The sequence below is a fragment of the Merops nubicus genome, unplaced genomic scaffold (genome assembly GCF_000691845.1).
Source record: "Merops nubicus isolate BGI_N331 unplaced genomic scaffold, ASM69184v1 scaffold10547, whole genome shotgun sequence".
NCBI classification, from domain to species: Eukaryota; Metazoa; Chordata; class Aves; order Coraciiformes; family Meropidae; genus Merops; species Merops nubicus.
In genome coordinates, this window is record NW_008619588.1 from 1,049 (window position 1) to 17,471 (window position 16,423).

Sequence of the window (16,423 nt, forward strand, 5' to 3'; positions counted from 1 at the left end):
AGGAGGATGAGACGTGAATGTAGCATATGTCTGTGTTTGCATGATGGCAGCATGGCTGTTTCTGCTCTCTGTTGGCTTTTCCCAAGCCCAGCAAGAAACTTCTTGTGAAGTGTCCTGGTCCCTCAGAGATTGGGGCGTTGATGGCAGGTTGTGCCTGGCTGAGAACCTGCTGCCTGTGGGTTTTGGCTGGGCAATGCGGGGGGACCTGCTGTACAGCCCGGCAAAGCCGATGGCGGCACTTACCGCCTCCCCTGGGGCATCCTCGGTGTCGGCCAGCACTGGGCTGTCCTGACCCAGTGCTGAGCTGGTGTGAGGGGCTAGCATGGCAGAAAAATGGCTTTTTGCTGTTAGCTGTGGGACTGTGCCCGCATTAGCCCAAGCAAGGCAGTGAGAGCGCATGGTGGGAGGAGAAGGCAGGAGGCAGCAGGGAAACCTGCACCCTGGAGTGCGTCCTGGGAGTGCAGCTGGTGCCAGGAGCTGGTGCCAGGCCGAGGTGTGGGTGGCCAGTGGGCACTGGGGGATGTGTGACTGCTTGGGGGGGACATGTGGGGCTTTGGGGAACAGAGAAATTAGGCAGCCCCACAGGCTCTGGAAAGAGAGATGCAGATCCCAAGGAAAAGAGGGAAATCAGTCCTTGTGGTTAGGTTTCTAGTCTCTGTTCAGGACCCGTGTAAGAGCTGCCACATGCTGGAGTGCTGCACCTGCACATCTCCTGTCATCTTCAGAGCTGGGGAAGGAGAAAGACTGCCCGGTCTTTTGCAACTACTAAATAGCAATATTGTTTTAAGCATCTGCAGCCCCTGTCCACACCAATGCTACAGGGTACGTAGGCTAGAGCAGAGCGGCCCTGGGTGAGCAGTGGTGTGCAGTCTGAGGAAGCACAAAACACAGCAAAAGGGGACAAGATTAGCTGCAGACACCTGCTGTCTGAGCAAGGGGTCTGCAGGAGAAAGAAGCTCAGCCTGCTAAGTTGCAGAGCCAGAAGAAAGATGAGTTATCTACCTGAGACCTGAACTTTTTCCAGGACTAAGAACACCAGATGTGGCATACAGAGAATATTTGCTTATGTAGGACAAAAATATCTGCATGTTTTTTTTCTAAATAAATCCATGGGCATTTTTCTACTCAACTTTGCATGAGGTCCATCAAATATCTGGTTTTTTTTTGTTTTTTTTTTTTTTAAATATGGAGACAAAGGGAGCAAGAGAGGGTCTGAACCATGTCTTTCCCGCTTACACAGTGGCATTGTGTGTATGGACCACCCCAGGGGTGGCTGCTTTTCATCAGGAGGAAAGTCCCAGGATACACATTGGACACGTGCAGCCTGTGTCACTGGGCCAGGGGTGCTGGGCATTTCCCTCAGCCAGCATGGTTCTATTCTTGTCTTAATTGGGGTGCCATAACCAGAGAGACCAATTCAAAGCCACACCAAAGGCATAGCAAGACAGGCTGGATGAGTGATGCTATGTGCACTGGCAGATATAAAAGCAGATTGTATCTGTTATGTGCAGTATGACATAAAACTTAGGAATGCAGTTCCTAAAGTGGCCTTTCAGATGACCCTATGTGACTGCTGAAAAAAAATAAAAATCTATTGCACCATGTTTAAGGAAATGTTCTTCATATAAACAATATGAATCACTTGTAAACCTGGAAAAACCAACCACTTCCCAAAAGCAACCTGAAGAATACTTTGGGGAGAAGCAATCTCAGGAATAAATGTGTTGAGATGCAGTAAAAGGGACCAGGAACCAGTGAGAGGATGTTTGGCAGACCATGAAACCTGCACAAATACATATCTGACTGCCATTCCTGTAGCTGACTGGAAGGCGTCATTCACAGTGACAGCTTTTTAAAAAATGATTAAAAGGAAGGTGTGATATTAATATAATCTAAAATCCCACTACATAGCTGTGAAGAAATAACTGAAGCCTTGAAAACAGTGAGAAGAAGGAGGTCTTTCATCCCCAAAACACCACCTGAATTTCAGAAACATCCTAGAAATAAATAAAAGAAAGGATCTTGGAGAGCTCATCTTCATGTTCAGCATCATCCAGGAGAAGAAAAAATGAACAGGATAACTCTAGTGGGCCCTGGTGATGACAATGGTTTCTCAGCTGAGTTGCATTCACTGGCAGTCTTGCATGACCATTGCAAATTTTGCAGAAGATCCCAGAGAAGAACAGTTCCAGAGCAGTTTTCAGGAAGGTCTGACCAAACTGAAGTACTTGTGATCACGGGCTCAGTAGGGGTGATGAGAACAAACATCAAGGGATCGTCTCAAAATAGGTAATAGGAAGATGGAAGTTTTCCTCTTTGACCCCAGAAGACAACAAGACCTGAAAATCCATTGTCCTCACCTCTTTGTCAAGGTTTTTCACAGAGTTATTACTGTGGCAGATGGATGGTAAGTGTTCCCCAGGGCCGTGAGGGTCACAGCCCCAGCCCCTGCTCTGCCCCTGCCGGCAGTGCAGCTGCCAAGGGCCAGGGAACAGAAGCTGTTTCACACCGCAGGCAGGCTGCTCCTCATGATGGTGCAACAGCCAGGGTAGACAGTCATTTCTCCATACCAACCGAGATGCACGTTTGTTTTGGCTCTGTTTTTTCTTTCAGTTGGACAATTTGCAAGCCTGAAGCTGGAACCCTCCCTTGGCACTGTGCTGGGAGACAGTGTTACGAAAAGTGTATGCTGTGGCCAAGAAGCTCTTGACATTTTGCTGCAGCTACTCGGAGAAAGGTTGATATTTTGTAGCATGTATAAATCACTGCTGCAGAGGTACAGTGGCATAAATTCAAACACAGTATATTGAATGATTTAGACTTCTTCCTTTCTGTTTCCCTCCCAGAATACCCTATGAAGTCATAGAGCAGGCACTAATGGAAGGCCCTTTGCAAACCTCCATTCACGTGTGCTGTGAAAATGATCAATGGATGGCACGATTACCAGAGAAGCTCTGGGATATTCCCCTCTATAACTTAGCTCTTCCAGGTAAAGATTAACTTTTGTTCTCTGCTGGTTTGTTAGCTTGTCATTGAAGCCTTGGAACATCCTGTTTGTCTCATTTCAGGATGGCTACGCTTATTATTTGGGTCAGTGTGTGGGAGAAGGGCTTGGGGGAGAGTTTGTGTGACATGTGTGTGCATGGGAATACTTTTAACCTGTAATGTTTGGGGTTTCTTGGAGGAGAGCAGGGAAAAAGAATTTTTAATTTTTTTTTTTTTTTTTCTGGAGGGAAAGAAAGAAAGAGGGGCTTTTTTTTTTTGCAGTCCCTGTACATCATCATGCCAGATCAGTGTTAATAATGTGAGCATTTTCTTATCTAGGCAATAGTGACATTTTCTAAATTTGTTCTTGCCACTTCCTACATAACAAAACTGTTCCAAAAGGAGAGAAGTAACATTTTACCTGTTTATTTTGTACTGTTATGCTGTACAGTGTATTGTACTGTTTAAAAGAGGCTGTGAAGGTATGAAAAAAGGTGGATGGAGGCTTTTAATTCATATGTTATTTTATTAATGTACAATGTCACTTCCCTGCATAACTCTGTTTACAAAAACTGGATTTATCCCATTATGGGTAAATACAGCTGTGCTATAGCTGGTGTCCTCATTAGTGCTACATCCAGCCTTCTGTATTATTAGCTTTTCTTTGGTCATATTATTGCTTCTCTCTGCTGCCTTGGAAAGGTGAGATTTTTTTTTTTTTCTCATTCTGCCCAAAGAAGTTACAGGAGAGCTTGTTTTCACTGGCACATGGGGAGAGACTGGAGGGTCTTGAATGATTCCTCCACAATGAAAACGGTACTAAAGAAAAGTCATGTCTTCTGTCACATCTGTAGATGTGACATGTAGTTTGTGTGGAAAGCAGCACAATGAGTGGGTGAATATTTTATGTAGGCTACAGGATTGTAGGTTCACTTAGTAAAGACATATATTTAGAGATACTTGGTCCTCCCAGGGCTCCACCCACTGAAGACACATCTTGATTTTTCCCAATGGTGGCTTTTGGTTTTCTTTCTGTCTTTTGTGTACTAATGGAGTATGCAGTGCCAATTAAAATTGAAACCCAGAAGCTTATTTCATGTTGATTTCTTAGAGATGTAATTTAAATTGCTGTTAACTTCAGAACAAGCACACCTCTGTTTTGGTGTGAGCCTGTGTAAGAAGGCCCCAGAGCAGATGTTAATAAAAAAAAATTTACATTTCTTATTTAACCATCAGAGAAGAAGATAGGCATCTATCTTATAACGTAAGAAAGAAGGTAATATTGTACTTCCCCCTCTCCCCCTTTTTTTGTTCCTCTTGCAAAAATCCTTCAAAAATTCAGTGGGATGCTCAATTTTATTTTTTTTTTTGTGGAAAAGGAACTATATTGTTTCTGCAAAGCTTTCCTGGTGGTGTTTCCTGGATGTTGTAGAAAACTAAGAACCTGCTGAAGTGTGCCTCTGACTTCCTGACTCTTCCAAGGGTGACCTTGTTATTCTTGTGCTTGTTTGTTGTTCTTTTGAATAAGCCTGTGTGGAGAACAGGTACAAAAAAAGAATAGCTGAAGATAAGCTCAGTTAGCAAACACTGGAAGACTTACAGAGCACTGCAGGCCTGGAAGGTTTTGATGGCTGTCCGGCTGACTTACAAAACTGGTCTAGCCCAGGTCAGGACAAAAGCAGATCAACACCAACCAGGTCACGACAGTTCTGGCAGGTTTTCAGAGATAACAATGACTGGGGGAAGCCCAGTTTGGAAGTGGAATCTTATCTCAGATAGAGAAGGCAACAAAGCATGCAAGAAACGTGAGAGATTGCATTCTGAGAGCATGAGGAGGAGACAGAGGCAAGTCTCACTAATTAATGTTGTCTTTGCACCAGGTTCAGCATAATGCTTCTGAGAAGATGTTGCTTCAAGCTCTGATGCTACGTGGTTTGGTGCTAGCTCACTATCTTTGCATCATATTTGTTGTGTCATCGAATATATACATCCTCATTTCATTACTGTAACTCACTGACATTGCAAGAAGACTAAATGAAAGGTCACTATCCATTTGCTGCATCAGTAGATGCAACAGCCATCAGTGGAATCCAATTCACTTCTCTGAGACTTGGATTTGGTCCATGTGTATTCAGTAATTTGGCTAATATCTTATAAGACAAACTCCTTTGATTGCATGCCCTCATTATCCATCTTCCATCTGCACTGAGCTTGGTTTGGGTGCTTAAAGCAGGAAAATGGACACAAACCTGATTTAAAAAGGTGAAAAAATTGAGTGAGACACTAACCTGTTATTGACAGTTTCAAAGAAGTTTCTTTATTTCAAATAAAATTTCATCCTTTTCTTTGGCTACTAGAAATATTGCCGTTAGCACCAGTAAGACTGACCATTAAAGAAGGTAGTTGTTTGACAGAAGACTTAAAAAACAAAATGATACGCAGATTCCTTGCAGGTATGCTGTAAAAATGCCAGCAAGTCACTTCACTGAGTTGTTAGTTTTTCTTACTGACACTTTATAAAATTAGAAGAAATAATGGGACAGAAAAAGCCAGCAAAATCACTGGTCCCCTGTCCTGAGGAAATTGTGACTTGCAACAGAGTTTCATCTAAATGTTACAAAAATATGTGTCAGATTTATTAAGACTTCAAAGAAATCAAATATTTGGACAAGCTGTACTTAGTTCTCATGCTTAGCCTGCCTTTATGTAATCCCTTGTGCTAGGAAGAGTCAGATAATTTTTGAACTCCATAAAAGGTGGACCTTGATCATCTATCACATGTAAACTTAGGCTTGGATTTGCCTCTGAAACCTTCAGGCACCCACCTCTTACATTGTTTTTTGTAGGGGAACGTGCATGTTTAGTTCAGGAGAGCATTTTTGCCAGATATTTAAGATATAAATGCTTAAAGTGCCAAACTAGAAGTTGAAGGTGTAAGAAGAATTTCTGCTTTCAGTCATATCTTCCTGTGATGATGGAATTGGAGTATGAAATCTTGCATTTGGACAACTGTGAAAACAAGACAAATTCTAGATCAGTTCACCCTTCGGCTATTTATTCCCTGAAGAACTTTATTTTCACATCAAGATATTTATTTCTGTAGAAGATGCTAGTTGAAATAGGCCCTTTTATTGTGGTTTGAGACAAACAACAATGTGTATTTTAGGTGGGGATTGCTTTATTAAAAAGTGTCAATGCCTTCCCTTTATGAGGATTTCACACTAAGCTTATTATTGTCAGGTGAGCAACCTCTGTAGAAGAGCCCACCATTTTGCCATAATTCCATAGGCCATCAGGTAATGTAGGTGTTTTGAAATGGGGTTGCATGTCAGATGTGCACACACCATCTAATCGTTTGCTGTGGTCTTGAGTAGTTAAGGAATGACATTTTCTGTGCATTTATTTTTGTGTTCTGCAGGGAGTCACGACACCATGACCTACTGCTTGGATAAAGACTCTGCTGTTAGTGGCAATGAATCCAAGATGGTGAAGTTTTTAAACAAATGCATGCCCTGCATTGTGCACCCCATTATCATGAAGTGGTCTACAACACAGGTAACTGTTATCTAGTGCTGTCCTCATGCATGGGGAAGATGGTGCTGCAGTGCCAAGAGTGGTCACGCCATCCCATCCACAATAAAAGAGTAGCCTGCTGCCCAGAAGTCTGCACTCTGAGGAGATGCCGTGCTTAGGTGTCATGGTTTAATCCCAGCCAGCAGCCAAGCACCACCCAGCCACTTGCTCACTTCCCCCTGGTGGGATGAAGAGGACAACTGGAAGGGTAAATTGAGAAAACTTGTAGATTGAGATAAAGACAGTTTAATAGGTAAAGCAAAAGCCACAGGCACAAGCAAAGCAAAAGCAGGAATTCCTTCACCACTTCCCACTGGCAGGCAGGTGTTCAGCCATCTCCAGGAAAGCCAGGCTCCACCAAGCCTAACAGTTACTTGAATGAAGGTGTGGTCCCTCATGTAAGATTTAGTTAACTTTTAAAAATGTCTAAATATTAAGCTAGTAGTTATCTCTTTGTTCCTCACAAATTCATGTTAAAGACAAAATTTGGGCTCATTATTTAAACTAGAGCTTTTGAAGATTTTTGTAAAGAACAGACTTTCCAGGCATCAAGGAGGTACCAAGAATGTTTTCACTTTTGTTCCCATGGAAGGGTAGTTCATTATTATGGAATTAAAGCTGGATAATTGGTAAGTGACAATAATTATGCCTAGGCTTCTTTTGTTGAGTTTGAGCAGCCCTGGCAAACTGGGGTCTTCGACACTACCAGATACCGAATACGTCACAGCTGTGATGAGTGGGAGGGCACTTGCTTAGCACAGTGCCTTGTCTTGGGCTGCTTTTTGCTTTGGCACTTAAGTCAGTGCAAGATAGAGATAATTCTTAATGTGTGTGTTGCTTAGCCAGTGAAGTGACCCTGTTGGTGACAAGCTTCTTACATCATTATAGTCATTTTCTGGTCTGAACCCAGCATGCTGAGCGAGAATTGGCCTGGCTCTGCTGGGAAAGAAGCATGGGTGCAATCCTGCTCCCCCTTAGCTCTGCAGTGCTTGAGTTGCCTTTGCCAGGAGGTGACTAGAAAAGATACCTGCTCATCAGCAGAGCCCTACCATTTGGTAGGACCCACAGGTGTCTGGATGGCCTGGTGTTTAGGAGCCGGTGCCTGGCTTGAGGCCTGGCTGTTACAGGTGTCAGTCTAGAGGCCCAAATCTTTCCTGTGCAATGGCTGATGTCAGGTGTGTAACTTCCACTCATGCCCTGGATGTCTGGTGTGAGACTGCGGCACGAAGCACCTTCGCTCTTCAAGGCTGCCTCTGAAATTTGGTCCTTGGGGCGATATTCTCACTGTTCAATTCAGTATCCAAACCTAGGTGACTAATTAGAGAGTTTAATTTTCTAGTTTTCCCATGCAGTCAACAGAAAGAAGTTAATTCATCTGAAGAGCAGTTCAGAGCAGCTATTTCATCTGGTGCTCTTTCTGGCCACTAAGGTTGTACATAATATGACCTACAGCCACACACGCTCCCATCTCCAGCGTGCTCCAGGCAAAGGTGGGCCTTCTGCATGGATCACTCCTTCAGCTGCTCCAGCCTGGTGGAGACCAAGCAGGCACAGAGGGAGCTGTTGGCCTGAGCCACCACACCACCCACACGCTGGGGTGTGTGGGTCTGGGCTGCTCCCCAGCCCTGCAGCTCAGGTGTAGCCTGAGGACATTAAATTCCTGTCCTAAGAGCAGAAGGTTAGGTGGTTGAAGGTAGGCAGGGTGAGCATCCTGCCGTGCGTCTTGAGCTCAGTCTTGGCTGTAAAGCTACGAATGTGGGTCCTCAGGCTCAACACCTTGTGTTGATGTAGCTTTTGTTGAATCCCTTATGACTTAAATCAGTACAGTGTATGCTTTCTGAAACCTAAAATTGTTGTCCATAGCAGGTGGAGCTGAGACAAATTCACATTTAAATGTATTTAAATATTACTTTCCAAAAATATATTTTGAGAGGGTTTTAAGCCTGCTGGTTTTGCCCATGAAGAAAACACCCCCAGCGGGACCCCAGTAGTACCTCCAGGGTGGTCTTCAGCAAAGAGGAGGACAGTGGCGAGTAAAGGAGGGATGGGCAACGATCGCTTTCTTCCAAAATAAAAGGTTTTAATAACATGAAAATAACAAACAAAAACACCTGAGGCAGGCACTGAAACAGCACCCACCCCAGGGGAGAAGCGAAAGAGCCTGTGGCCTTGGGGCCAGGGGTTTTTAACAGGTTGGTAGGTGGGTTTACAAAGGCATTGTCCTGTAAGGATAGACGGATGGGTTACCCACAGGTCAGGGGTCCAATGGGTGTTAGGGGATTGGTCTTGTGGGGGCTAAGCCAACCACAACCTGGGAAAGATGGAAAATTCTGGATGTGTGCCCATGTCTGGGGACAAAGAGGCAACAGAAACCTCTGTCTCCAGGAGGCGCACTGCAACATTTAAATAAATTAATTCTGTTTTCTTATGCAAAGAGAGCCTTGACATAGGTAAGAGACCTAAGGTAATATCATTGGGACTTTTTGCCCCAGAAGCTGAGCTTTATTACCTGTTCCATTCAGCCCTCAAATCCCATAGACAAGGTCTGAGGGAAGTGGAAATAGAGGAGTACCTCTGTTTTGTAGGGCTTCTACAGGTTAATTCAAACTTTCAAAGATGCTTTATCTCAAAAAAGAGTAATAACCAGTACTTTTTTCTATTTTTTTCCCTTCTGTTGAGGATGAGTGAGCTCCACAGAGACAGCCATGGTAGTCTTTGATCTAATAAATTACAGCATTTCTAAGGTGCTGATCCTGCAATTTTTGTTCATATGAACAGTCTTGTGAAGAGCAATTGTGTATTTACACACAGGTTAATGGATCTTTAACTTTCAGAACATGACAAGGGCAGAGACCTGAAACTAATCCAATCTGTACCTGCAGTATATACCACTGGGAAATTGGGATCCCTCTTGTCAGAGAGTAAAACACTTCAAAGTTGTGACTTGGTGCAATTTAGCGCCATTTTAAAGATGAAAGACCTGTGAAAAATGTTACAGAGCAAATTTAGAACACTTTTTTCAGCTTTCTAAATGAAAGAACCAAATCCATTGCAAGCTCTCAGGACCTTTATCTTCTGTTTCATCTTTTAGGTACTGAGTCTGACAGAGCAACTTGAGGCTGGAGTTAGATATCTGGATTTCAGGATTGCCCACAAGGCTAACGATCCCTCTATGAATTTGTACTTCGTGCATATGGTTTACACAACTGTTACTGTACAGGTAGTGTCCTTACCTTTGGGGTGGCTATAAAACCAGTCCTTTTTCTTTTATTTAAGGACCATCATAATCTGAAAATGCTGGGCCAAAGTTTTCTGAGTAGGTTGTTTTCCTAATGTGAAGACTTCAAGCTATAGAAAGTCAGCAAGGCTGGAAGTTAGTTTCAGCAGCTGCAAGTGAAACTGGAGCATCAATCAGTTCCTCATCCTCAAACCAGAGTTGCCATGTGTCTTCCTCTCCACTGCCTAGCCCCTACCAAGTGCCTAATGTTTCTGGGGTTTATCTTGTGTTGTCCCAGGACAATCCCATTTCCCCAGTAAGGAGAGCAGTTATTAAAGAGAAGAAGGTATTGAAAGCCTAAAAAAGTCATAGAAACACTTTTTTTTTGAGGGAAAAGTATTTCACTGAAAGACAGAGACACTCAGGTCTGGTTCCCATGATCAACTTACTGTTAGCTGCTGTGAAGATACTACTGAGAGTTGCTCTTGTGTGTGCTCTATCACAGCTAATGCAGCTTTTCCCCTGTAGACTAACTGGTGCAATTTCAGTTTCGTGCTCGTGAGTCTGAACATTCCCAGTGTTCAGATTTCATGGGGACTGGCATGCTCATGTAGACAGTTAGATGCAGTGCCTGACCACCCTGCTAATTGTCTGTGGTCTTCAAGAAGTTGTCATTGCCTGTAACAAATGGGGAAAACGGGTCCAAACGTTTAAACAAGCACAGAACTTTTTCCTGGTTTTTAGTTTACCATTAATATGTTGTTTGTCCTTAAAGAAGCCTGTGGGGAGATGGGTTTACTGCTGACCTGCCTCTAGACAGTAGGGGAGTCATGGATATTATCAAAATGCAAAGCTGTTAAATGTAGTGTGCTAGAACCACAGCCAGAGCAAACCATCACAGACCTGCAGGGAGTAGATTTTCTGGGGTGCATCTCTCTGTACCACCTCGTGGTCAGTCAGATGGACATCCTTCAGAAGCCTATGCTGATTTTCACTATTGTGATTGTGAGTCTACCCCACCATCAATGCCCTGTTGGCTTTATGCCCTTTCCTCTGCATAGCATAGATAATTTTCTAAGTTGCTGTAACTCTCTTGTAGGATATTCTGTGGGAAGTGTTAAGGTGGTTGGAAACTCATCCTCAGGAAGTTGTTATATTAGCCTGCAGGAATTTTGATGGATTAACCAAGAGACTTCATTGTCACCTTATTGCCTGTATAAAAGAGATTTTCCGGTGTAAACTGTGTCCCAGAAATGTGAGTATGAGATCCATTTGTTCCCTCTTTTTTTAAGGGTGATAGATTATGGTGAGATCTTTGGTTCCAAATTTTTAGATACATTCTGCTTTCACTATATATATAACCTAGGAAAAGTAATATTTATTGCATCAGACAGAGCAATAATGCCTAATAAAACCAAGGAGATAAAGCAAACCTACATCCCGTGGTGTGGAGGAGGGAATTAAATTTGCCTGTCATGTCTGTTGAGTTGTGCGACAACAGTAGGGACATAACTGTCATCCACTGCCCTGTCTGAGTTTTGTTTTTTAAAAAGGAAAAGTTGTGTATGTTAAAAATATAGTCCATGCTAGGTTTATAAAATGGAAAGGATTCATCTTCTGCCTTTTCACAGCAATAATTATAAACGTATTTTTATGTTATTTGTAATAGTTTAGGTTGGAAATGACCCCTGGAGGTCATCTAGTCCAATACTACCATAAGAAACACAACCAGCTTCCAATTTATGTTGGGGTGTGTCCCATTAATTCTTGGATATCTCCGAGGATGGAGATTCCACAACCTTTCTATGCAGCTTTGTCCAACATTTGACCATTCTCACAGTAATTATGTTTTCTTTATCTATCTGATCAGAATCTCTCTCTTGCTTTAACTTCTGTCTGCTGACTTTCATCCTTTTGCTATATATATATCTGGGGAGTCTTCTCTACATCTGCCCATGAGGTATTTGCAGACAGTGTAAGACCTGTCCATAATCTTCTCTCCATGCTGAACAGACCCAGCTCTCCCAGCCTGTCCTTGAATGTCATTTCCAGCCTGGTTACAGCTGCTGGACGTGTTCCAGCACATCAGTGACTTTGTTTCTTTTTGTACTGGGGAAGGCCCAGCTGGAGACAGGAGGTCACATGCAGTCCCACAGTTGGTGAATAGGGAAGAGCCCTTTCTCCTGCCTGCCTGTGTCTTTACTGATACAGCAGTTTGCAGCTGACCTTTCCACGTGGGCACACTGCTGGCTCGTGTTCAGCCTGGTATCCATTAGGACACCCAGGTCCTCTTCTGCAAAGCAGGTTTGTGGCCAGCGTCCCCCAGTCTGTCCTGGTGTGTGGGGTTAGTCCATTCAGGTCAGACTTTGCAGTTACCTTTGATCTTATTGGGGTTTCTATCAGTCCATGCCTCCATCCTGTTGAGGTCCCTCTTCATAGCATCTCTGCCCTCAGTGCATTTCTGGTGGCATTGACTTTCCTGGACATAAGCTGGATATGACCAACCAGCTTAATATGCTTTCAGTCACCCAAACCTCCAGAAAAGCCTTCATTTAAACAATCAGAAGTTATTTGATGGCTAAATTGTAGAAGTGAAGATTTTTAGCTCCCTCTTTTTTTACAAGGTGGGGGAGCTTTTAGTAGTTAAACAATTAACATTTCAAAGATGTACAGGAACAGAGGGTTTTCTCTGGAGATGTGAGGGGTACAGGATAATGATGACCCTGTTTGGGATTTGAATTCAGCCTTTGAAGCTGGTGTGTTAGTAACTGGTGAGTATTACCATTTCAAAGCATTTTGTACAGCAGAGTTAAAATAGAACAATTCTCAGCAAAACTAGGGAATTCTGAATATTAAGGCCTCAGCTGAATAACTGAAGACCTGAATGACACTGTTTTATTCTTTCCCCAAATAACTTGAGTGTGTAAATCGTGGATGAGCAGAGTAATACTGGAAAAGATGGCCAAATTTGCTTTCAGACCCATGGCCAGCTCTTAAAAAGAAAACCTGTCATTTATTGCAAAAGGAGCAAGTTGCTGCTGATAGTTGAATGAAGATGATGAATGAATGGTTTGAGGTCACCTGACTGATGAAAGAAGAACATTTCTGAGCTGTGTCCTGGGAGGAAGGGCACTGGAGAGAAGCCAAGTACTTCCTTCAAGCAGGAAGACATTATTTCTGTAGGGTCTGTGACCAGCACAATGGATCTCACTGATTTTGGAAGTGATACCATTGCAGGTTAGGTAGCTGTGGGGTTTCTGAGGATCTCAGATTCAGATTTAACATCAAATAACCAAGTGTTTGCTCAGTTATTCTAGAATAATCTCGTATCTACTGTCTTTCAAGACCACAACTTGGTCATCATACAAAAGTCATAGTCAAAGTAATTACGAAGCAACTGCTAAGTAGAGGTTTGTGTAGTACTGGCACAGGCCACAGCGTGACAACATTACATTGCATTTAAATTTTTAATTGCTTTAACTATTCAAGGTGTCTTCCTTTGATCTGGATTAATAGGGTATAAAAATCCCTCGTTAGACAGCTACAATTTCATTTCTGCCTTGTTTGCAAAATAAGCACCTGGGCTCATGTACAGATTTGTGGTAGCTTTTTCTTTGGCTCTTATCCCACACCTCTTTCTTTGTTTTTGTTTTTGTTTTTTTTTTAAGAGATTCCAGCTTTACAAAAGTAGCTGGATTAGAGCAAAGGCCTCTGTCAGACACAGATTTTTGTAGTATGAGTAGCTTGTGTCTTAATTTTGCAGTGTTTTCTGACCTAAATGGGGCTCGCCCTCTGTTTCTTGGATGAAGCAAGAGGGATTCCTGTGTTCATTCAACCCTTAGCTCTCTTCAAAGATTTACATAAAACATTTTCAGCTGCTTTTGGCTTTTGTTTTAATTAATGAGTTAATTGGAACACCAAAAAGCCACCATTTCCTTTTCACAAGCAATAGACACAGCTTTTAACCACAACATTCTTAACAAAACCTGTTAAATATGTTGGTTTTACAAATAAAACTTGTCAGAGGGCCTGTGTCCAATGGTAACATTTGAGGATTGTAAAATACCATTCTATATTGAAACGCTTAACAGGCCTGTTGCAGCCCATCTGTCTGTCTGAGAAGGTCTCTGACTCAAGCCTTTCTCTCAATTAAAAATGTCTGGAGTATCCCAATTTCAGAAACTTTCTCCTTAGAGAAATCAGAATTAACAATCTCCTGAAGACTTACATTTAGTCTTACTGAGTCTTAGTTCAATTTTCTTTGGTCCAAGTTTGTCACGGTAGCCATCAACATGGGGCATTTTCAGAAATTATTCCTGCTTCTCTGTGCCTGCATTCCTACAGCTGGGTGTTGGGCTCTGCCCCCCTCTTACCTCCTTCCACCAACTGCCATGTATCCCCCTCCCAACAAATTTTCAGCAGAGGTATGTGAATGAGGGCCAATATGGGGACGGTTTCTTGTGACACGGGTGTAAGACCACGAGTTACGCACTTTGCCGTGGTTGAGCAGAGGAAAGGAGGAGTCTGCTGAAGTTCTCAGGCTCCTATTGCCCCTGTAGCTTGTAGCCCAGCCAACAAGTTACTGGGCTGTATGCTTGAAAGCTCTGTTGGAACTGAATCTGTGCCTCCCTGCCAAGGTGATGTCTCGTACCAGTATCTGAGCTTTGGGAATACTGCTGTGGTGCTGACTTCAGCCTGGGCACGCTCTCTCTCAGGTGGTGCCGACCCTGCGGACCCTGTGGCAGCGCGGCCATCAGGTTATAGTCTCCTACGAAGAGGAGGTGGAGGTGGTGACGCACCGCGAGCTGTGGCCCGCCATCCCCTACTGGTGGGGGAACAAAACCACCACCCGGGCTCTGATCCGGTACCTGGAGCGCATGAAGCGGGCGGGCCGCCCAGGTAGGCACAGCCCCGCCCGCTGGTGTCGTCGTGCCGTCCCCCGGGCAGGACGCTGCTCCCCGAGGCAGCGCTGATGATGGGGAGCTGCTTTCTGCCAGCCTCGCTCTGGGGAGAGAGCCCCGCGGGCGTGCTGCCTGGAGCCTGGGGCTGCATCAGCCCGGGCACGCCGGGTGCTCCAGGCTGAGGCATGCACTTGGCCAGCTCTGACGCGGCTCTGGGGTGTGACACGTGGGGTGGCCACGGGAAGAACGCGTCAAAAGCGGGCTCCCCAGCCAGAGGAAATACTCGTGTAGGTGCACCCCGTGTTCCAGCCTGCCACGGGGCAAAGCCGGGCATTTGGGAGCAACGCTTACAGAAACAAACATAATTTACAAGAGGAGAAGTAGCGGAGACCCTTCAGTCTGCCATGAATCATTTAGATAAATGTAGCTCAGCTGGGATGTCTCGGTAACCGAGCTGCTTCAGCAACTGTCTGCTGCAGCATGCAGGTGCAGCAAGGGCAGGCAGCCCACTGGAACTGTTCTAAGGGTAGGGGGAAATACAGAAGGAGCAAGAAGTTAGTATTTTAATGATTCCCACAGGAAGAAGCTCTGGAGTTAATGCAATGCTGAGCAGTTTCTGCTCTCCTCAAATGAATGTTTAATGCGTCACCTTCTTATTTTTGTTTCAGAAAAATTCTTTGTAGCCGGGATTAATCTTACTGAAAATTTAAGGTATATTCTTGCACACCCATTTGGATCATTGAAGAAAATGACACTTCGGAGTCTTCCGTGCTTGAAAATCTGGATAAAGCAGCAGTATCCAGGACCAAAAAAAGAATGTATTAACATAATTGCTGGAGACTTTATAGGAAACAACGATTTTGTCAAAGAAGTGATAGAACTTAACAGAAAAATTAACCCCTCATTCCACTGTCAAAGTAAAGGAGATGGAACAAATAGCATTTCATTCTCAGCTTCTTAATCTGTGAAAAGATGAAAAGGCTTTGTCTGCATTTAATGTGTCCTACTTTACACATTCTGGAGCCCATAAAGGTCCAGTTAACTTAAACCAGGGATGTTCTAAAGACTCTGTATGAGAAGTGCTCTCAGCATCGTCAGGGTTTCAAGGCCTTGTATCAGAAAAGACAGCAGGCAGACCTTGAAGTCTCTGGAGAACTATGGTATAGGTAAAACTTACTTGGAGGGGCTTAGATTCTGTAGCAGTTAGCAATATTGAAACTCCCAAGATCGTAAATCTTATTTTATTTCACCTATAAGAAATAAATCAGTAGCTGCATGAGTTATTTTTTTATAAGATTTTTATCTTTCTTATAACTAAAGATATTCTGCACTACTTGCAACCTCAAATCTGTCTTTTATATCAGTGTGAAACTGACTTGTCTATTTTCATATTGTGTTAAATATACAAAATGAACACTTTAAAATATTTTTGATATATCAAAGATACTGTATTGACAATCTTATGTGATATGATTTTTATAGAGCTCTGTTAGGTGTATTTGTGTATATATATGTCTGTCATTAACACTTGAGATCTAGGAGTGGCTGTACTGTTGTGTGCTGAGTGTCAGTTATGAGGCTAATGGGGTAGTGACTAATTTTGCAACTAATAGAGTAGTCACAAAATTCATTATAATATGTAAGAGGTGTGTGTATTTGAACACTTATGCTTTCTGTCACTCGTGCCAGTTTTGCAGTGTTAAAGATACCAGAACTAGGCCCCTAGGCAGTTTTGTAATGAAATATG

General features: G+C 43.4%; 1 protein-coding gene across 1 annotated transcript; it reads left to right on the forward strand.

The window, feature by feature from the left end:
- The first annotated feature begins 2,853 nt into the window (after positions 1–2,853).
- On the forward strand, positions 2,854–15,637 carry PLCXD1 (phosphatidylinositol-specific phospholipase C, X domain containing 1). The gene is made up of 6 exons (XM_008943839.1): positions 2,854–2,989; positions 6,404–6,540; positions 9,650–9,778; positions 10,875–11,030; positions 14,491–14,674; positions 15,345–15,637. Exons 1-6 carry the CDS (start codon positions 2,878–2,880, stop codon positions 15,635–15,637), a joined length of 1,011 nt encoding a protein of 336 aa, XP_008942087.1. The 5' UTR covers positions 2,854–2,877.
- Positions 15,638–16,423: the final 786 nt, after the last annotated feature.

Coding starts and splice junctions, on each gene's coding strand:
- PLCXD1 (XM_008943839.1), top strand. CDS start 2,878: ATGGAAGGCCCTTTGCAAACCTCCATTCACGTGTGCTGTGAAAATGAT. Junction 11,031..14,490: donor GTAAACTGTGTCCCAGAAAT/GTGAGTATGAGA, acceptor GCTCTCTCTCAG/GTGGTGCCGACCCTGCGGAC. Junction 14,675..15,344: donor GAAGCGGGCGGGCCGCCCAG/GTAGGCACAGCC, acceptor TTTTTGTTTCAG/AAAAATTCTTTGTAGCCGGG.